Source organism: Tamandua tetradactyla, chromosome 16 (assembly GCF_023851605.1).
Source record: "Tamandua tetradactyla isolate mTamTet1 chromosome 16, mTamTet1.pri, whole genome shotgun sequence".
In the NCBI taxonomy this organism is placed as follows: Eukaryota; Metazoa; Chordata; class Mammalia; order Pilosa; family Myrmecophagidae; genus Tamandua; species Tamandua tetradactyla.
In genome coordinates, this window is record NC_135342.1 from 60602550 (window position 1) to 60622970 (window position 20421).

A 20421-nucleotide genomic window follows, 5' to 3' on the forward strand; every position below is an offset into this window, starting at 1 on the left:
CCACAGGCACTCTCTGACCCACCACCAAGCCCAGACACAGGTGCCAGCTCCGTATTTCACTCCCTCGACCCCAGACAAGCCATGCCTCCTCTCTGACCCTCACCTTGCCCTATAGAATGGGGCTGAGGGTTGCAGCAGAGGCTGATGTCTGCAGATTGAGGTAACCGAACCCATGGCCCTGAACAATGGGCCTGTCGTCAGCCCCATCTAGCATTGACACAATCAAGGACTGGCCGGGGGCCTGGAGGCCCAAGGAAGAAGCTCACTCTTGGGCAGACACCCTCATTTGCCTTGGTATCCTGTCATCCACCCTTTCTTTTGTGGATCACCTTCACCCCCCTGCTCTCCAACCCTCCCACCCATCCACCCCTCCTTCCCCCACCCATCTACCTATCCATCCATCCAGAGGAAGGACCCAGGATTCCAGCTCAGATGCTGCATCTCACTGGCTGGGGGTGGGGGTGTGAGGAGGGATGCCTCCACCTGTGTGCGATTCATTTTCTCAGCTTTATGGAGCTGGCTGGGTGGTCTCTTAGCTGTCTAGGGGACCTCATGGGAGCATAGGCCAGCAGGAGGCTGTGGACACTTCTGGATAGACAGTAGAGACCTTGATCAGATGGTCCCACCCTGTGCCCTGCTTCCAAGCCTCCCAGCTGCAGCCCTTAGCCTCCCTGACCTTCAGGATTCTCCACTGGAAAATGGGTCCGATAATCCCACCCTCACAGGCTGATGGGAGGATTTGATGAGATGCTGCTTTCAAAGAGCTTTGAATCTGGACAAACTCTGAGGCCTAGAGAATCCTGGGAGAGGGGCAGGGAAGCCCCATGGGGGTGTCTGGGCCTAGGAAGGTGGGGGCCAGCCTGAGAGCCCTCCCTGGGTTGGGAACCCTGCCTAAGTCTCCCAGACCTAGGCCAACCAGAACACCCGTCCTGTCTCTCTTGGCTGGGGTTGGCCCCCACCCCACAGAATCTGCCAGGAGTGGAGAGATTATCTCCTAAAAATAGGGCCTGGGCCCCACAGAGGTTGTTTTTCTCCTTCCCCGTGATTCACCATCATCAGTTCAGGGTGCCTGGGATAGGAAGTCCTACCCTGACTCCCCAGAGACCCTTGAGATGGGGGTGCAGGGGATCAGAACGCAGCTGGGGTCAGTCAAGGGTCAGGGGTTGGTCCTCTGCCCAGAGATGTGTTCAGAGCTGAGCAGGGCACCAAGGCCATGGCCCAATCTTGGGCCAGCTCCAGGGCAGGCCATGGGGGCTCCTGTCCCACCCTAGAGGTGTTCATCAGAATGACTTCCCTTTCTCTGACTTTCTGAAGTGCTCCCATCCCCACTGCTCCATATGCTCGCCAGCCCTTGTGTAACCCAAGGCACTTAGGCCCTGCCTCGCCTCTCCTGTTCCAGTCCCATGGGCCCCTCAAGATTCCTGCCCATCCCTGCATGCAGATGACTGAATAGGGACACAAATGTCCTCATGCGTGAGCATAGGACATGGACTCACAAGGCTGTGCTCTCCCATGCCGAAGATGATGTCAAAAAAGACAGAGCAATTGACCCTCTCGAGGATGCCCCTCCTCCACTATTGCCTGGATAGGGTTAAACTGTCCAGGGTTGGGGCTGGTGGGCTCTGGGTACCCACAGAAATGACCCACCTGACCCTGGCCCCGAAGTTTCCTTCCCCACAGGGGATCCCAGGCTTGTCCCTCAAGGCCCCAGACTTTATCTACATAGCAGGAGGTAGGGAAGGCATGAATGGGCAGGTGTGTGCACACTCACACACACACATGTGCACACATGCACATGGACACTCAGACACGGATACAGCAGTCCCGGGGGCCAGTACCCAGCACTCTGAGGCTTTATTAGCAGACCAACGTGCCACCATTCGGAGCACTCCTAGGGGCAGCCCTTAAAGCCAGTGTCCAGGCTCTGCAGACACGTCTGGTGACCTTGCCTCTGGCCCGGGGCAGGCGGAGGGGCTTCCAGGCTGGCTGGATCTGGGGTGTCAGGTCCCCTCCCAGTGGGTTCAGATGGAGCCACAGGCAAAGCTCCCAGCTCAGACTGCCTGGAGCGCTCATACCACCGCCCTCTGGGCCGTGCTGCCCACTCGTTGGTCCGGGTCCTTCTTCTTCACCAGGGTCAAGTGGGTGAAGATGAGGATGAGGAAGAAGCCTAGGAGGCCCGACAGGAGTGGGTCAGCCTCAGAAAGAGCCACGAGACTTGTCCATCGCCAGGGACTCCCTGGTAAGAGGTGAGTTTCCTAGACAGCATTCCCAAGGGGGGCTGGGCAGGATGCTGGTCCATGCGATTGCTCGGCCTACCAGACCCCCACCCCCTTGAGGCTGCCCCCATACACCCCAGTCTCCTAAGACCCCTTCTCTGGAGGACACATCAGGTGGGCTCATCTGAGCCAGTGAGTGGTTGCCCTGGATCTCTGAGAGGAAGGCACCCTGTAATACTGTGCTAGAGGCAGCAGAGAAAACCACCCACCCAATTAGGGAGGCTAAACAAATAAAGAGTGTAGAGAAGATGTGTTGGATGGGAGGAATCAGGCTAGCAAGACCTGGCTGGGCCCTGTCTCGCCCTGGCTGTGCAGCCTTGGACAAGTCTCTTAACCTCCTGGAGTTTCACTGTCCTCTGGAAAATGGGGATCTACAGTCCACAGGGAATGCTGGGTATGGCCTGACACACAGAAAACGTACCCTAAAGTGATAAGAAACGGTGCTATCAATGCTGCCACTGCTGCCTTTGATAACAGGGGCCACGACATAGTGACACGGTGACTGGGAGGATGGGGGAGACCCTTCTCCAGCCTTGGGGCACACCATGGGGCAGGGGCACCTTTTATCCAGACGCTGTGGTGCTGGCCGCCCTTCCCCCACCCCACCCGGGCACAGGAGCCCAGCCGCCATTACCTATGGCCGCCAGCGTGCCCACGAGGATGCCCACCGCCGACAGCTGCGTGGGCATGCCCTTCAGGCGGCCCACCTTGCGCAGGCACTGCCCCTCCACGGTGCACCGACACACATGCACTGGGGGCAGGGGAGGAAGGCAAGGGTTGGGGGCTCTTCCCAGCGGCTCAGAGTCCCCAGCCCAGCCCAGTTGCCTGGCATGTGAGTTTCTGGGCACACATGTGCCCGTGTGTTTGCAAAGATAGCCTGCTGCCCTGTGGGCCCAGCCACAAATGCACAGGGTGCACAAACTTATGCTGCCCATGCGAGCCTGCACCCATGGGCACCCCACATCCTAGGGGTTCACTGAGAACCTGCGGTCTCACCTCGGACCAGTTGCTGCCACCTCTGGGTATTGTGGCTGACCACAACCGGGATCACATGTTCCCGTGGCTCCACCCAGTGCAGGGCCAGGGTGAGGTAGGCATGGGAACCTGTTAGGAGGGCAGGTGGTGAGCAGGGTCACTTACCCAGCTGGGCCCTCAGGGGACGGTCCCCCCAGGCCCAGCCCTACCCCTAAGGCGGAAGGGCATCTCACTCCCATGTGGTAGCAGCTCCCACCTTGGCTGCAGCCTCCTCCCCTCCCCCCAACACACACCATTGAGAGCCTGGAGGCGCCAATCCCGCTGCACGGTGGGGTCGGGGCCAAGGGCAAAGCTGTAGAGACTGTGCCCAGCGGCCAGGTCGGTGTCCTCACTGGGGCCCCTGACAACCACGCCTTGGTCCTGGCGGGGTGTGCAAAGGTGTCGGGCAGGCACCGGGGTCAGAGCCAGGGCCGGGGTAGGCAGGGCCTCCAGGAAGTGGAGCACGAGAGTTGCAGAGGTGCCCAGGCTCGGCTCATCTGCAGGGGAAGCAAAACATAGCTGCCCCCCCCCACCCCCAAGTCCCAGGCTGGAACCCGCCCCCACAGCCTATCTTCCCCCAAACTACCTCCTTTCCATCCCAGTCTCACCCTCACCATGTGCTTGGCCCCGCCCCTGCCCCCCACTGTGCAAACAGCTGCCAGACCCATTTGTGTCTTCCGGTTGCCAAGCCTGCCCTCACCACCCTCCCACCACCCGTGCTGCTGATGCCAGGGCCCTCCGATGGGACAGCCCAGCTGGGGCACAGCTGAAACCTGCCTCTCTGATATACCTACCCCCAGGCCAGCTCTTCCTTGTCAAGAGCAGTGCCCAGAGTCCCCCACCTGGTCTCAGTGCCAACCAGGCCCATCTCCCAGCATGCCTGACCCAGATGCAGCACCCGGCCGTCCTTCTACCTCCCCAGCCCTGTACCTGCTGCCCCCTGCTGATACCCTGAGAGGCCCTCAGAGGGGTTAAGGGGCAGGGATGGCGGAGGCCACGAATGCCAAGCTAGGAGGGTAGTCTGAGAGGTCAGGCAGAAGCAGGCCTGTCAATCAGTTCTCAGAGAGGGACACTGGGCCCAGCCTGGGGCTGGCTGGATACCTGCAAGGGCCCTGGGAGGAGGCTCAGCCCTGCCCACTGGTCTATCTGTCTGAGGCCATACCTGCGTCCTGGGCCTCCACGAACACTGTGTACGTGTCCCCCGGCTGGGCACCTTGCAGGGGCCGGGCTGTGTGCACCTCCCCGGAGACCTCCCCGATGCAGAGCCAGCCCTCTGAGTCATTGGCCAGGGAGAATCTGGGAGCCAGGGAGGGGCGAGGGGGAGAGAGAGGCACTTGGACCACACGTTAGAGCCTTGTCCAGAGAGCCCCAGGGCCCTGTGACCCGCCCAAGTCCTATTCTCTGTCTGTGACTCAGGGGTGGCAGCCTCGGGGACTGAAGGGGTGACTGTGAATCAGGACAGAAGACGAGAGGACAGAAGGGACAGGGTTGTCTGTGGGGCAGACAAAATGCCTCGCACCAGGACAGAAAAGAACTTGAACCAAAGGATTTGATGGTGGGGGAGGGGGAGGGTCTCCCAGAGCCTAAGGGTCTGACTCAACTTCCCTGGTCCTAGGGCACCCCAAAAGGGTAAGGGCAGAGCCTGGAACAACCTCGTCAGTGCTGAAGGCTGGGTAGGGGTCCCAGGGAGCTTGGTCTGGGACAGCCTGGGGAGGGGTATGCTGAGCTTTCCCCTCCAGGCCCCACCCAGCCATTGGCCCTGATCCCACCAGGAGAAGCTTCCTTGGCATTAGCCATTGTATGGGGAATATTCCAGGCCTTAGATCATGGGAGGCCCTGGGGCCATCCCTGGGGAGCAGGGAGGTCCAGCCCACTTAAGGGGCTCACCTGAGGGGGCTGCTCCCGGGGTCTGACGGTCGGACGGTCAGCAGGAAGGAGCCCGCTGGGGCGCTGAGCGGGACACTGGCCTCGTAGCGCTCCTGGGCCAGCTCGGGGGGCGGGGTCCGCCTCTCCACCAGCACAGTCACTGTGGCCGTGGCTCCCGGCCCGGGCCCCGGCCCCACCAGCTGGCCCACGCTCCGCACCACCACCACCACCTTGTGACTCGGAGCCGCCTCATAGCTGAGGTGCTGGAGGTGGCGGGGTCAGGGTCACGGCGGGGCCCGGGCCCGGCACACGTGTGCGCGCCTGCGTGCACGCGTGCGCCCCGCCCCCGCCCCCCGGCCCCTCACCTTGCGGAGTCGCAGTTGAACGCGACCCCCGTCCGGCTCCCAGTCCAGGCCGAAGGTGCCCCCCGCCTCCCCCTCCTTAATGACAAAGTCCATGAGGCGGAAAGCGGGCTCCAGGTCGGCGTCCGTGGCCGTGAGTGTGGCCACCAGGGTCCCGGGCTCGGCGTCCTCACGAAGGCTGACGGGCCCTATCTGGAGACAGGGGGAGAGGCCATGAGATCTGCCCCCTCCCCCATCACCGCCCTCCCCCAGGGCTCCTCCGCACCTGCTTACCTGGGAAGTGGGGAACTCGGGGGCGTGGTTGTTGATGTCGGTGACCCTGACCCTGATGTCACAGGTGCTGCTGAGGCCTGAGGCAGGGGAGGGCATGTGAGGGGGGCCGGGAGGGGAACGGAGGAGGCAGGGGGGTGGCAGGGGGCCCAGGTCACCTGCTGGGGACTTACCGCCCTCTGCTCCCGCTAGGTCAACAGCCAGCACCTGGAGCAGGATGCTCTGACCGGCTAGGAGAGGGGCGGCCCCCACGGTCACGCTGCCAGAGGCGGGGTCCAGCTCGAAGGCTCTCCCCTCTGCCACTGCCTCAGGCCCGGGACTCAGCAGCCGATACACCACGTGGGCATTGGGGGAGCCAGGGGCATCCGCGTCCTCCACAGACAGTCTAGTGACCTCAGTGCCTGGAAGACAGCCCTGCCCGCTCACCAGGGCAACGCACGGCCAGCCTGCAGGCCCCAACCCTCACTCATCCCTCTTTACTGCCGGGCAGAACCTGAGCTCGTGTGTATGTGTGTGTGTGTGTGTGTGTGTGTGTGTGTGTGTGTTGGGTTGGGTGTGGGGCATGGAAATGCGTGCCTGAGACGGGGCCTCTGCTCCAGAGGAGAGCGAGATGGCATGGTCTATAGGGACTCCACCCCCTCATCCCGTCCCTGACGAGGCCCATAGCCCACCTGGAGGGCTGAGCTCCGGGATGCTGACCGGGGGCCCGCGCGGGGGACAAACAGGCGCGTTGTCATTCTCATCCATCACCACCACATGCAGCGCCAGAGGCTCCGCGTAGTCCTGGCCGCGGGTATTCTGAGCCCGCACCTGGAGCAGGTACTGCAATGGGCAGTGGGCGGGCTTCAGGGCCTTGGGGCTGGGATCCTCCCGGCAGCCAATCCAGCTGCTCCAGGCTCTCTTCTACTGCCTCAGCATCTGTGAGGGATGTCGGACCCCCAGAAGCCAACCCAACAAGGACCAAGCATCCCCCAGCCTTCCCCCCTGACTTCCCCTCACCTCACCTCAGCCTGGGCTTCCCGGTCCAGCTCCCTGGTCACATAGAGTTGTCCCTCTGTGTCCACATCAAAGGGTCCAGGGGGCTGGCTTTCCAGGTGATAGTGCACATCCCCCCCACTCCAGTGTACCTGGAAGGGATACAGAATGAGGGCAGCCCAGGCCCAGGGGCAGGAGCAGCTGTGTCAGCCCTTGAGCCCCAACTGATTCTTGGGTGGGAAGCCTGGACTCTGACCACCGTGAGACCCCAGGTGGTCTCTTGTAGCAATTCCATTGTGGCCCTAAACTGGTCGAAGCCTGGCCCCTGCCCAAAGTGCCTGAATGACCAGGTTATTTTATTTTCTGCTGGGCCTGACCCCAGGGCATTCCTAGAAGAGGCCTGAGACATTCCTGGCCTGGGTGACAATCCCTGAGGCAACAAGAGGTGGCAGCTGTTCTCCCTAAGAAGAGTGTTGGGGAGGTCAAAGCACTGGGCCACACCTGCCAGATGACAGCAGCTGAGAGGCTGTGGGCCTGGTCCCAGGGCCTTGAATGCTCCACTCCATGGGGGAAACTGATGGAAATAGTGGAGGAAGGGGCATGGTTGGGGAAGGGGCAGGGTGGGTCATGCTGGGCTCCAGACCCACCCCTCAGGTCACTACAAGACTCAGGCCCAGCTGCACCGTCCTTGGGGCTGCTTCAGCTGCTGACAGCCATCTACTCACCTGAGCGATGTGATGTGGGTATGGGACTTTGAGATTCTCTGCCAGGTGAATGGGCTCTAGAGGCACCCATGTGTTCTCTACTACAGAGATATCTATGGTGGCTGTGGCCTGGTGGCCTGAGGTCTGGTCACCCATGTCCTTGACCTGTACCAACAGCTTGTAGGGCTCCTCCAGAGCATGGTCCAGGCTGGAGCTCCCTAAGAGGGGGAGAGTGGTCAGTTGAGCAGGGGGCCAGGGATTAGTGGCCAAGGAGGGCATTCTTCTCAGCACGGTACCAAACACAAGGTCAGGCAGGTGTTCAGGATATTCTCTTGGCCAACAGATGAGAGGAAGGATGTTTAGCACCACTGTGAGCATTCCAATCAGGACTTGCCAGTTTGCAAAGGCTACTTCCTTATCCATCTACACAATGAAGAGTTGAAGGACTGAGTGGGTGGTCCAGGATGGGTGGTAGTGGTGAATGAATGGATGGGTAGATGGGTAGATTACCAGTTGGATGAAATTATGTTTGATCCACTCCTAGGTGAATGGAGAGGGGTTTGGGTGAGGGCTTAGATGGCTAGTTGGACAGATAGACTGCATGGGTGGTTTTGTGGACACATGACTGGCTTTTATTCCTGCTCCCAGCCCCAACCTTTTGACTGAACTCCCAAGATGTGGTCTTTTCTGCCATCAGACCCAAGTTTTTCCCAGAAACATTGTAGGCTGCAACCCATCAGACCTCTCTATCCTCCTCCCTCAGGCCATGCTCTCCAAAGTGTAGAGCTGAAGCACTTACCTCACATCATTTCTTAATTCTTCATGCATTAGGGAAAGGGCATGCAAAGGGAAAATGCCTCCAAGCCTTTTCCCTTGCTGTTCTCTACAACTCTAATGCCCTTTCCTCCACCTTCAGCTCTTAAGCAACAACCCATACTTCCTTTACAGCACAGACACTACCTTCTCCAGCTTCCCCTGACCTTTCCTCCCCATCAGACCCAGTTCAGGCTCACCTTCAGGGCTGAGAGCCAGTGCTCCCAGCTGGGGTTCCAGTTGGAACAGGTCCGGGGAAGGCTGGGCTGGGGCCTGGCTCAGGATGTGGAATCGAAGATCCGAGTTGGCGGTGTCGGACTCGTCCCCATCTGAAGCCTCAAGGAAGAGGAAGGGGATTCCTAGTATATGGGGGAGGGTGAACCATAAGGAAAGGGGGTGGGCACATTCCCCTTGGCTCCCCCTTGGCTCCCTGGTTCCTCCTTCTAGAACGATCACTATTTCAGAACTGTGGAGGTGAGCTGAGGTTTTTCAGTGCAGGTCACAGATGAGAAAACTGAGGCCGAGAGTGGGAGGAACTCATCTGAGGACTCTCAGTAGAGTGGACATGTGCAGGATGGGACAGACATAGAAGGGGCATCTTGGAGCCCAGCTGCTCTGTCCCCATGACGGCTCTCAGGCCATCTCTCTGCTTCCCATCAAAACTCACATGACCTTGCTGTGAACAGCCTGCCCTGGTCACTTACCAGGCCTGGTACCCCGGCTCAGCTGAGCTCTGTAGATGGCCTGAGAGAAACGGGGCACCTGGTCATTCTCATCCTTCACGTGCACGACCACAAGCTGCGGGCCCCACAGGACATGTCTATCCTCAGTCTCCAGGGCCACCTGCCAGGGAAGGGTAGTCAGTGCCCAGCCCTGTCTTTGCTGCCCTCCTGTATACCTGGCCCAGCCATACCTGCAACCGATACTCAGCCTGTTCCTCTCGGTCCAGGGCCCTGGTCACCAGTAGGAAGCCAGACTCTGGATCCACAGCAAAGGGGCCCTCAGCCACCACATCTGATTCCCCCAACAGCACAATCTGGCTCTTCACCTCCTCACGGGGCACTGGCAACTGGTGAGAGGCAACAGGGGTGAAGGAAGGGGGGCGAGGCTGGAGGATATTCCCTCCACCCAGTAGCCTCATTTTGCATGTAGGTTGTCATGAGAGGGTTGTCACTTGTCTGATATCACGCACAGCTGGGGTCCAAAGCCAGAGCTGCTTCCCTTGTACCTGATGCTCCCCAGTGCCCCCCATCCTTCTTTCTAAATCTTGAAAAACTACCCCTAATTTCATTCTTTAGCTTTAAAGCTCTACTTTCTTCTGGGATTAAAATCTTACTAGTCAGAGGAAGAAGGAGGTAAGTGTGCTGGAGGTAGAGGAAGCAGGACTAGGGAGGGGTTGGGGAAGGATAGCCTACTCAGCTCTTAGGCTCACCTTGATCAGATATAAAGGGAAATTTCCACCATAGTTTTCTGGGACTTCCACATACAATTCTGTGGACTGGGCCTTGGAGAGAACCTATGGAAGGATTCCTGCCTTGTCTCCAAGGCTCCATCTCCCTGCCTGGAGATTTCTGCCCCCACCCTGGGCTTGGCCACACCTCAACCCATCCACCTCTGGCCTTTGACCTCCTAATCCCTCAAACAGGCCCATAGCCAGCTCTGACCATCCCCACCCCAATTATACCCCAATTACATTCCAGGTGGGTTAGGGGGCAAGGATGTCAACCCCCAAGGCCAAGACCTAAAAGAGGGGGGATGGGGCCCGGCTCACCTGGGGGATGGAGAGGCAGAGCAGCCACAGCCAGGCAGAGACCATTGTCGGGATGGGCCTGAGGGACATGGGGTAAGAATCCAACCCTGATGGGTAGGGGTCGGGTGCCCCCACTGTCTCCTCCTAGGAGGCACCCCACCCCACCCCCACCCTCACTCAGCTCCAGGCCCCAGGGTGTACAACTTTTCCCCCATCCTCCTCCCCTTTAGTCATCTCCAGCTAGGCAGCCAGGCCTCCTCCTGCCTCCTCCTGCCTCCTGCCCTTCTAATCTGCCCCAGCAGCTCTCAGACGTGCTCCCCATCCCTCCCATTTAGATGCTATCTCCCAACACCCCCACTTTATCTCCTGCCTCAATCCATCCCATATACACAGCCAGAGGGATCTCCTCTCCCCTTTGAAGGACCAGTGACCTCAGAGCCTGCAAGGTAGCATCTGGGTCCTCGGCCAAGCCCACCCAGGCCCAGCCCCCAGAAGGAGCTCCGTGGAAATTTCACCTCCAGACCTTTGTCTCCTCCTTGCCATAGCCTCCCAGCATCTAGATCCAAAGCTGGAAATTTCCCAGCAGCCCTGGAAGTCATGAAAACTTGAAGTTGGAAAGACCTCACTGACTCTGAAGGTCACTTCCTGCAGTTGCCCCCTGCAGGGCCTGAGAGGCATGAGGCCTGGCCAAGGTCACAGGGGACTCGATCACAGGAGGATTCCTCCTGGAACAGAGCACTGCAGACCTGTCTGAGCCCCCACTGCCACCCTCCAGACACAGGGCACTCCCAAAGCAGGAGCCTTACCCTCCAACATGGATCCCTGGGAGTTCTGTCCTGGCATGACAGGATGACGAGGTATGTCACACAGCTGTTGCTCCCTGCCCATTACACTTTCCCCACCCCACCCCCAGCCCCAGCCCTGCCCACCCCTCTGTGCCCGGCCCCTACCCACTGGTATCTAAGGCTGGCTCCCTGGGTTCAGCTGCCAGGCAAGAGGGCTCCTTCTCCAGGGAGCACTGGCCAGGCCGGGCCCGGTGGGGTAGGGCAGGGCGGACACTTGAGCAGGTAGGCGGTCCGGTCACGCTTGCTCAGGAGTGGAAAACGCCACTGGGCCCACAGCAGGAGGCCGGCCCCACCCAGCCCCCCAAGTTACTCATTGACTTTGGAAAGCTGGGGGCTGCTCAGCATCCGTGACTGCCAGCTCCAGGAAGCAGAGAGATCATCAGCCTGGGCCTTACCCTTACATAGCCAACTGGGTACTCTTTGACCCTCTGGGTTTGCACTCTTCTTTTTCTGCAGCTCCAGGCCCAGCCCCACTTCTCCCCCATGTGCCAGTGTCTGTAGCTACACCTTTGCACACTCTGTTCCTTTTGCCTGGAGTGTTCTTCCCAGCCCTTCATCTGTCTGATGAACACCTGCTCACGCTTTTGTGCTTAGTTCAAATATTCTCTTCTCCAGGAAACCTTCATTGTGCTCCCAGGCTGGCTCAGGGGCCTCCTCTGGGATCTGCTCCCCACCTCCATGCCACATCCTACTTCTATTAATGCACAGAGAATATGTCTTGTGTCCTCCGTCAGACTGGAAGCCCACCCAGGGCAGGACTCAGGGATCCAGCAAACAACTGGCCCTCACTCTGCCCTGGTGGTGCCTGCTGGCTTGAGGATACAGGATAAGGAGCAGCTGGAGGTTGCTCAAGGAAGATGCATGAGCAGTTCGACCTGAACTGGGCATTTGGGGCTCCAGGCCATCCCACAGTGGGACCAGTTGGGTGGACAGCAGCCTATGATCACCCGCACTCCTGGTCGCCAACAGGACTGGTGATCATGCCTCTAAGAAGGAAAGAGAAGTTTGAGCCAGTCCAGGTGACCTTGAGGGAGTTTCAGGGCTGACCAGGGGCCCTTCCCCCCAGTGGGGACAGCCAAGTGGAGCCAGGAGAAGCCAGAGGGGAGGGACAAGGGTAAGAAGGGCCTCCTGTCTGTCCCTATCCTCTGAGCTTTCTGTGGTCTTCCTGAGTCCTTCCAACTGCGTATCTGGCTAATCTCTCTCAGGCGGGAATCTGGCCTGGGCCCTTAGCTGCTCCCAGCTTTGTCTACCACAGGCTGAATGCCTGCCTCAGAGTCACTCAGGCAGCCCAGCCAGGAATGGTGGGGGTGGGGATGCTGAGGAATCTCACGTGATGAGCTCCTACTATGCAGCAGGCACTGCTCTGAGCACATAACTCATTACTCCACCTGCTCCCATCATCTGAAGGGGTCATCACCCCTATGTCGCATGCTGGGGTGCAGAGAGGATAAGTATGCCCAGAGACACACAGCAGTAAAAATGGCAGAGCCAGGAAGCCCTGGGTTCATCTTGAGGACTCAGATTATCACCTCCTGGGAGAAAACCACGCCCTCCACATGCCCCAGGGTGTGCTGGGGTGCGGATTGTTCCCAGGGAGCAGCAACAGCTTTGAAACATTAAACAATGCCCTCGGTGGGGGTGGGAGGCGGTTAGTCTCAGAGGGACCCCACTTGCACACACTGAGGGGCCGCCCTCCTGCCCCCTCCCATCTCAGTTGCACTCAGGGTTCTGCCCAGGTTGTGGGCACTCGCAGAGGTTTGTGAATAAGTTCCACTATTGAAAGGACGTGAGGACCCTGGCCCAGCACCTTCTCAAATGCAGTCCGCACCTCATCCAGAGCTGCCTCCAGGCTTTGGAAATGGGCCGATCTGGACAGCAGCACCCCCTCAGTCATTTCCTGCCCATGTGACCTTAGACTTCAGTTCCCCAACTGCCATTGCCCAATAGTCTTGCTTGTTCTTGAAACTGTGTAAGTAACTCTTAATAGGCACCCTTTGCCAAGAAGGGCTGGGGAGGGGGGCCGGGCCTGGGATGAGGGTGGGGGGGATGGCGGGACAGGGGTGGTGGGGTGGGAATGGGGGAGTAGGCATGCTCCAGTTATGCACGTGCATGTATTCTTACACAAATGCAAAGTCTCTTATTCCAGGCCAGGCAGACTCCAGGGAGCTGCTCCCGCCAGAACCAAATTAGCCAATGTTGAGCATGAGGTATTTTGGAAAAGAACAGCGAGGGCCCCTTCAGAAGCCCAGTCCCAGCCAGGTAGAAAGGGTGGGGGGCTTCAGAATCAAGTCTGCCTGAGTGCGCCTCCCTCATCCCCACCCTGGGAAAAGCAGCTGGTCTCCTTTCCTAGCTGGGGAGTCTCTGGAATCTTCCACAGACCCTCAGGATGGCGCAGCACAGAGACAACAGTCTGGAGTCAAAACCAGGGTTCTTATCTGGCTGTAAAATCTGAGACAGGGCATAACCGCTCATGCAGACTCAGTTTCCCTTAGATGCAGTGGGGTGACTTGAACTGGATCATCTGAGCCATGCCAGGGGAAGATCCAGATAATAGGGGCTGAGAAGAGTTTGTATCTCCTCCTGATGCATCAACCCCCAGCAGGCCGGGCCCCACATCTGCTCCCTCTTCCCCAGCTGCCTAAGCCTGGCCTAACCCTTAGGACAGTCAAAGCCACACACTGGGGTGACTCGGCAAGTCCCCGTCCCTCAACTTCGGGAGCTTTCCTGCTCCTGCTGCCACCAGATAAGAAGAAACAAGTAGTCAACAACACTGACCTATCAAGAAATAATCTTTATTACAAAAACCTGCATGTAAACAAATAGCCACCACGCTGAACAGCCTCCCTCCCTCCAGGGTGTGGAGGGAGGTGGGAGGTCAGGTCTTCTCCCCAAGCACAGGCCTGGCCCTTGGGCTGGGCTCTGGCTTCTGCCTTGGGATGCGCATGGGCCTGCATGCACATCTCTGCGGGGCCTGGCCCTCCGTGGCCACTGGACACCGCTTCCCTGGACAGCACTGTCTGTCTGTCCACGTCCGTGAGGTGGGAGTGCTGGCAACTCCAAAGGGTCCAGAGGCTGGTCGGGCCGAGGCACCGAGGGCGGTTGGCTGGGCCGGCCCACCGACCCGCCCATCTGTCTGCCCCCTGCAGGGAGTGCCTGTGGGGCCTAGAGGACCGAGAGGTCATGGCAGGATTTGGACTTGGCGCGAAAGGCCATCTTGCGGCTGTTGCGGGCCACGATGCGGCCCAGGAAGCGCTTGGCCTTCTTGCCGAGGCTCTCCCGCCGCCGGGTGCCGGCCTGCCGCCGGGCATTCGTCTCTTTGCTGTCCCTGCGCAGGCGGATCTGGCGCACGATGCCCTCGAACAGCGCCTGGACGTTGTGGTGCAGCGCCGCCGATGTCTCAATGAATTTGCAGTCAAAGACCACAGCGCAGGCACGGCCCTCTAGCGTGGGTGGGGGGAGGACAGGCAAGCGCGGGTGAACAAAGGGTGTGTGGGTGAGGGACTGCTTGACCCCCAGCCACCCACAGCTGCTGTCACTCAGGGATCTGTGGGCCAGGGAAAGGGGAACCCCAGGGTCCTCCCCAGGAACACGGAGACACCCAGCTCCTGTGGTGGGGCTCCTGAGCACAGCTGTGTCACTCAGCAGGTGAAGGGCCTGTGTTTAGGGAGCCCAGGAGCCCGCAAAAGGAGATTCACTGCTCAAAATAATTTGATGTCTGGTTTTTAAACAGAAGTGCTACAGCAGTCAACACAGGAAAATAAGAACTTCGTTGGACTGCTTGGTGCTCGTTTTACGATTTGACATTATGACCCAGTGCAATGGGGGCAATGTCACCATGTCACTGCTGGGTTCCTCTGAGTGGGCTGGGTTCTAGGGCACATGAGGAGGACGCTGAGCCCGAGAGGCAAGGGCTATCCCCAGGGATAAGCAAACCCCAAGACATGTCCAGGCTGTAATCCCAATCTCTGCATTCCTGACCTGGTCCCCTCACCTGTTAGGCAAAGGACCAAAAGATACAGGAGAGGAGGGCTCTGAAGTGCCCTAGCTCAGCACCCAGCAGCCTGCTCCCCTATTGCAATTGGTCCTTTCCCCAGGCCTCTCAGGCAGCAGCTCCCTCACCCCCACTCTGAGCTTTCTTTCTGAACATTTTTAGCCGCTGATGATCCCCAGAGACTCGGCCTGAGCCAAAGCTGGAAGGACCACAACCCAGTTGGGATCTCCTTTCTTTAACCTTCCAACCCATGCCCTACTCCCTGCTCACCATCCACGGAGACCTCACGAGAGCGCACCAGGTCACTCTTGTTGCCCACAAGGATGATGGGCACGTCGTCTGCCTGCCGTGCCCGCCGCAACTGGACCCGCAGCTCTGAGGCCTTTTCAAAGCTGCCTTTATCCGTCACTGAGTATACGATGATATATGCATCCCCCATGGCCATGAAGTGGCCGGGCATCCAGCGGTCCCCATCCTGGAGAATACACACACACACACACACACACACACACACACACACACACACACACACGCACAGGTCTGCTCAGCTGTCCCCAGGCTCTGGCCACCAGCCCATCACTCCATGTTGCCCCCTACCCCAGCCCACCTCTCCCACCCCTGCCCTAGGCCTCAGCCTGCATCCTACCTGCTCCCAAATATCATAGACTATGAGGGAGGCCTCTTCTCCGTCCACTGTGATAGAGCGATCGTATGTGTATCCTAGGCAGGAGACCGGTAGTACGTTACCTGCTGGCTGCCAAAAGCCCCCAGCACCAGATTCCCTGTTCTGCCACACCCCCAGCTCCTCCCCAGGGCCCCCACTTGCAGATGGCTGCCACGTTCTTCCTGGTCCTGCAGAGTCCCCAGGGCAGGCAGACAGAAGTGACAGGGATGGGGGTAGAGAGAGACCCCCACCATCACCAAGCTAGCAATGGCCTGAGCTGCCACCCCAGGCCCAGATACCCCACTCATCTAGATACCTCCATCTAGATACTCCGAAGCTAGCAATGGCCTTAGCTGCCAGTCAGGTTCTCCCCACCCACCTGCTGCCTGGGCCCTGGAGCGACTCTGACCACAGTGACCAGAGTTAGAATATCGACTGTCACGCCCTGGGGGTCTTGGCCACCTAAGGCTCTCTCCTAGGCACGCCCTCTGGCTGTCCTGTCCCTGTGCCCCCTCCCATCATGCAGAGCAATTCTTGATGTTCCCCTATTCAGGGCTGGGAGTACCTTCTTAGTTCCGCAGCTGTGAAGTGGTGGGTAGGGCAGAATCCCACAGCATTTGCCCATTTTTGCCTGCCCCGTGCTCCCAGCCCTGACCCTGGGGTTTGCCTTGCTTAACCGTCCCTTCACCTGCGGCCTCTGCCTCAGGTCCGTCTTCTACACCACCGAAGATGCGCGCCAGGGCGCTCTTGCCCACGCCAGGTGCCCCCAGCAGCAGCACCTTGTAGACGCTCTCCTCTGAGTCGCTGCCCCCGGTGCTAAGCGAGTCGGAGGAGCCCTCAGGCCAGGCCAGCCTGGGACCCTCTGTCCCGGTCCCGGCCGCCACTGCCGTCAGGGCGCCGGGAGCCAGGGCGGCCTGCAGGTCGCGCTCGTCCACCGGCATGCTCCGGCGGTGCATCGGGGGCGCGGGGCCCCAGGGTGTGCTGCCCCGACGGCGCTCGCGCTCTCGGCCTCCGCCGCGGCTCCCGCCCGCTCCACTGCCGCCGCCATTCAGAGTCATCGCGTCCGACACTAGCTGGGGGACCGGGGACAGGGATGGCCGCGTGAGCCGCGGTGCAGCTGGGGTGGGAGACCCGACCCGGGACCCGTCTGCGCAATCCCGAATCAGACAAGATGCTCAGTGGCCGGCACCTGCCACAGTCCCCTCCTAGCCCTAAGGTCCCTGCGCCCCTACCCGTCCATCCGCAGCCCAGACGGTGCGGCCACCCCACCCCGCTCCGCCACGACACTCACCCACTAGCACACGGAAGCGGTCAGGACCCGGACCCGGGCTCGGACACAGCTTGCTCGCAGACTTGGGCTTGGTCACTCCGACCCTCGCCGCTGCCGCCGCCGCCGCTTTCTCAGCCCGCTCTGGGTCGCGGCTCCAGCGCCATCTATTTAAGCCTCCCCCCGCCCCCGCGCCCGCCCAGGCGCCCGCCCCCGCCCTGGTCCGCATGGATGCGGGGACAGACCCGGGCTGACGTGTCCACCCCCACCCCAGGGGAATCCCCATGCTCCTCCCAGGCCTCCGGACCCACCGAGACCCCGCCCCGGCCGCCAGAGGTGGGTTGCGTTAAAGCTGTCTTGGAATACCCGGGCGGCAGGGAGCAGCTGTCTGAGGGGCGGGAGGAGGGGGGAAGGGATGGGGAGTGTGTGAACCTCGCGGGGTAGGGGTGGGTTGTCATCAAGTTGAGGGGGATTGGAAGGGGTGGAAGCGCCCCTTGGTGGTGGGGCTGCCAGACCAACCAAGTGCCACAGCTTGCCTCTGGGGAAGTATTGGGTCTGGTTCCTTACGAGTGAATTTACCCTACTTCTCCCCCCCAGTCCCTGTTTGTAGCCCAATCTCTGGCTGGAGAGATTTCACCCTACTCTATCCTGTGACACCCACTCCCCACTGGCCTAGACACAAGCTAGAATTTACAGATCCTAACTATGGGCTTCTAACCTTAACACCAACTAGTCCTTCTCACCCCCCTGGCCTCAGCAGCAGTCCTCTCTAATGAGCCTGCCGTTCAGAGTGAGGGTTTGTGCCACCCCTTAAGTCCTGGGTGAGCACAAAGGAAGCAGACAGAGTATTATAGGTAGAAGTGCTTGAATCCTGGGGAGGGGACACGGGGTCCAGAGAAGGGAAAGGATGAACTCAGTCCGCAACTACCCTCCCCCCCAGCACCCTCCAAGCAGCTGCCAGCAACTCCACTAAAAATACCTGACTCTGGCTCTGCCCCTGGTCATTCTGCTCCTGGCCTGGAGGTTGCCCAGAACTGGGGAAATCCAGGCCGATGGGAATCGATGCCAGCAGAAATGGATAGGGCTGGCTGTGGCCACTTTTAAATCTTTCCTCTTTCCCTCTAGCCCATCTGAGCCTCCTGCTCAGGGCACATCCCAGAGCCTAGAGATTCAGACTCCTACCTAGGAAGGGCCTGATGGCAGAGTATGGCCAAGGGGAATGGGGGTCTTAGCTACCGCTGCCCAGAGTTCACCCTCTCTCAGACCTAGGGTAGGGGCCGGGGGCACAGGGGGGAGAGGATGTCCTGGCTCTGCCTCCAGCCTACTACATCTTGCTTCTGTCCCTGCCTCAGGTTGCCCTGCTGTAAATTGGGCATCATGACCCATCATGACTCATCTTGGGTGGGTGAAGATTGGGGTCAGGCAGGGGAGATGCTTTGCGATAGGACCCTGCTCTCAGACTCTGTAGTTTGATTGTGACAAAGGGTGATGGGGGTGTGGGACACCCACGCAGGGCTCAGGTGACATCATGGACCCTGGTGAGCTGTTGTAGGTTGTCGTGGAGACCTGGGTCTGGCTCTCTGGCTGGTACATCAGTTTCCTTGGCAACACCTGAGGAGGCCTTGGATTGAGGAGTGCCTGACTGGGCAAGTGTTCAGGGGCTCATGTGGGTTCCTCTTGTTTTTGAAGTCCCCAAGGTAGGCCAGAGCTGGGCTGAGAGCTGGCCTGCCCATTTGTGTCCCCCCCCCCCCCCCACCATGGTCCTGGAGGATCTTGGGGGTAGCCCCAGCTCTAGTCTCCTAGATGAAGTCCAGTGACAAGAGGGAGTCATGGGGCCAGGCCTGTGAAAAGACAAAGTCTCAAGATTCAGCAGACCCCTTCCCATCAGTAATCCTAGATAGGGTGCTTATACCCTCTCACACTCACCCCACACCTGGCTGGGCTACTGGAAAGGGCCTCTGATTGTCGGGCAGAGGTGGGTGTGGGGCATAGCCATGGCTCTTCCCAGCAGGGAGCCATGCAAGGAAACTGGGCTGAGTTTCCCCTCCTATCATCTGAGCTCGTGACCTCAGCAGTGTTTCTTCATTGCCAAGGGAACTGCAACCACATGCGGCCACTCAGGCCCCAGGCATTCAGGTGGCTGCCCCAACAGGCCACAGAGACACCCTCCACAAGCCTAGGTATAGCTACAGGCCCCAGGGGCCAAGACCAGGACATGACCTTGAGACATTCCCCTCTTCCCATTGCTTGGTTCTTTCAGCTCTCTGGGCTGAGCTTAGCTGCCCAGGAGCAAACTGAGGCTGAAACATACCCAAGCCAAGGTGGGGAAAAGAGCTTGAGATATCGGTGGCCTAGAGGTCCCCACCTCTCCAATCTCTGTGGAGTCAGACAGCCTGGACTTCAAATCCAAGCTCTGTCCCTTGCTAGCTGTTTCACCACTGCCCATTTATCTTCTCTGAGCCTCAGTTTTCTTCTGGGTAGAACAGGGATCATAATACCTTCACAGAGTTGTTATGAAGCATAAATAATATGACATTCAGAGGTAAAGAGACTGATATAGGCCTGGCAGGAAGGAGTATCTCAGTAAAAACACTATTATTATCCATAGTTGGACAATCAATATGTGGAGGCCCTCCCACTTTCCTCAGCTGTGACCCCAGGAGAAGAACAGAGGTACAGAAGAGCAGGTACCTATCTCCCATCCCCCTACTCACCCCCTCTCTGGGGGATCCCACATCCTGCTCCCTCCCTCAAGTAGCAAAATATTGCAAAGGGGAACTTGGATGGGTTTCAGTATCTGCCCTCCCAACCACCCCCCTGAAGACCTCTGAGGCAGGATGAAAAGCAAAAAGAGACACGGGTGGGCATATTCATACCTGTCACCTTTTGCTTGGTCAACCCCATTTAGTTCTGATTTGTTGTTCCCATTTCGTAGACATGGTAACTGAAGCCTGAGAGGTCACTGACCAGAAGGAGCAGAGCCAGGCACAGCTGGTGGAGGGTGTTTCAGGGGCCTTAAACCTCACCATCCCCCTCTACCAGGGGCTGGAGTTCCAGAAAACTCCCTGGACGCTGGCCCAGGATGCACACATGGTGTTCCAGCAGGCAGCCAGGGGCCAGGCACGGATGAGTCAATATTAACAAGAGGACTGACAGGCCAGCTGTGGCATGAGCAGTTTGTCGTCCCTTGCCCACCATGATCAGATTGCTAGAAGGGCCAGCTGAGTGACTCAGTCACACCTGCCTCCCTCATGAACCATCGTCCCAGCTGAACACAGCCACCACGGCCACCTCAGACAGACCAGAGCTGTCAGCACAGAGGTGCACACGTGGTGGGGCACACATGGAGGGGTCTGGTAGTCAGGAAGGCTCTATGGGACTGGCAGAGCCCCAGCTGAGCACCTTCCTCTTTGGAGCACTCACCTTCCTCCTTTGCGAAAATGGGAGCAGGATGCTCAGAAGATCCTGAAATACGCTCAGTTCCATTTCACATCTCCACACAGCAGATCCAGGTGACTGCCATTACAGATGAAGAAACGAAACTGTGGCTTCACCTCTTGCTTGGACCACCAGATGCAGAGTCCCTCCCTCCTGGGTGGCATTAGTAGTCCAGGTGGGTGGGCC

At 59.2% G+C, this 20421-nt stretch overlaps 2 protein-coding genes and 1 long non-coding RNA gene across 5 annotated transcripts; 1 reads left to right on the forward strand and 2 right to left on the reverse strand.

The window, feature by feature from the left end:
* Nucleotides 1-1837: 1837 nt before the first annotated feature.
* Nucleotides 1838-10728, reverse strand: CDH16 (cadherin 16). The gene is made up of 18 exons (XM_077132667.1): nucleotides 10554-10728; nucleotides 10052-10109; nucleotides 9713-9796; nucleotides 9194-9349; nucleotides 8985-9123; nucleotides 8481-8639; nucleotides 7489-7685; nucleotides 6793-6915; nucleotides 6460-6610; nucleotides 5962-6189; nucleotides 5792-5868; nucleotides 5522-5710; nucleotides 5178-5419; nucleotides 4453-4586; nucleotides 3545-3787; nucleotides 3273-3380; nucleotides 2911-3027; nucleotides 1838-2167 (listed from the first exon to the last, which is right to left on the reverse strand). Exons 1-18 carry the CDS (start codon nucleotides 10706-10708, stop codon nucleotides 2070-2072), a joined length of 2658 nt encoding a protein of 885 aa, XP_076988782.1. The 5' UTR covers nucleotides 10709-10728; the 3' UTR covers nucleotides 1838-2069.
* LOC143659568 (uncharacterized) lies at nucleotides 10580-13322 on the forward strand. Of its 2 annotated transcripts, none has more exons than XR_013163612.1 (3): nucleotides 10580-10887; nucleotides 12590-12844; nucleotides 13022-13322. It is a non-coding gene; the product is annotated as an uncharacterized LOC143659568 (long non-coding RNA). The 2 variants fall into 2 exon arrangements; XR_013163613.1 differs by having other exon boundaries at nucleotides 13009-13123.
* On the reverse strand, nucleotides 12984-16933 carry RRAD (RRAD, Ras related glycolysis inhibitor and calcium channel regulator). 2 transcript variants are annotated; one of them, XM_077132665.1, is made up of 5 exons: nucleotides 16822-16933; nucleotides 16219-16603; nucleotides 15513-15586; nucleotides 15137-15341; nucleotides 12985-14315 (listed from the first exon to the last, which is right to left on the reverse strand). In XM_077132665.1, exons 2-5 carry the CDS (start codon nucleotides 16586-16588, stop codon nucleotides 14038-14040), a joined length of 927 nt encoding a protein of 308 aa, XP_076988780.1. In that variant the 5' UTR covers nucleotides 16589-16603; nucleotides 16822-16933; the 3' UTR covers nucleotides 12985-14037. The 2 variants fall into 2 exon arrangements, with proteins under 2 accessions (XP_076988781.1, XP_076988780.1); XM_077132666.1 differs by lacking the exon at nucleotides 16822-16933 and having other exon boundaries at nucleotides 12984-14315; nucleotides 16219-16764.
* Nucleotides 16934-20421: the final 3488 nt, after the last annotated feature.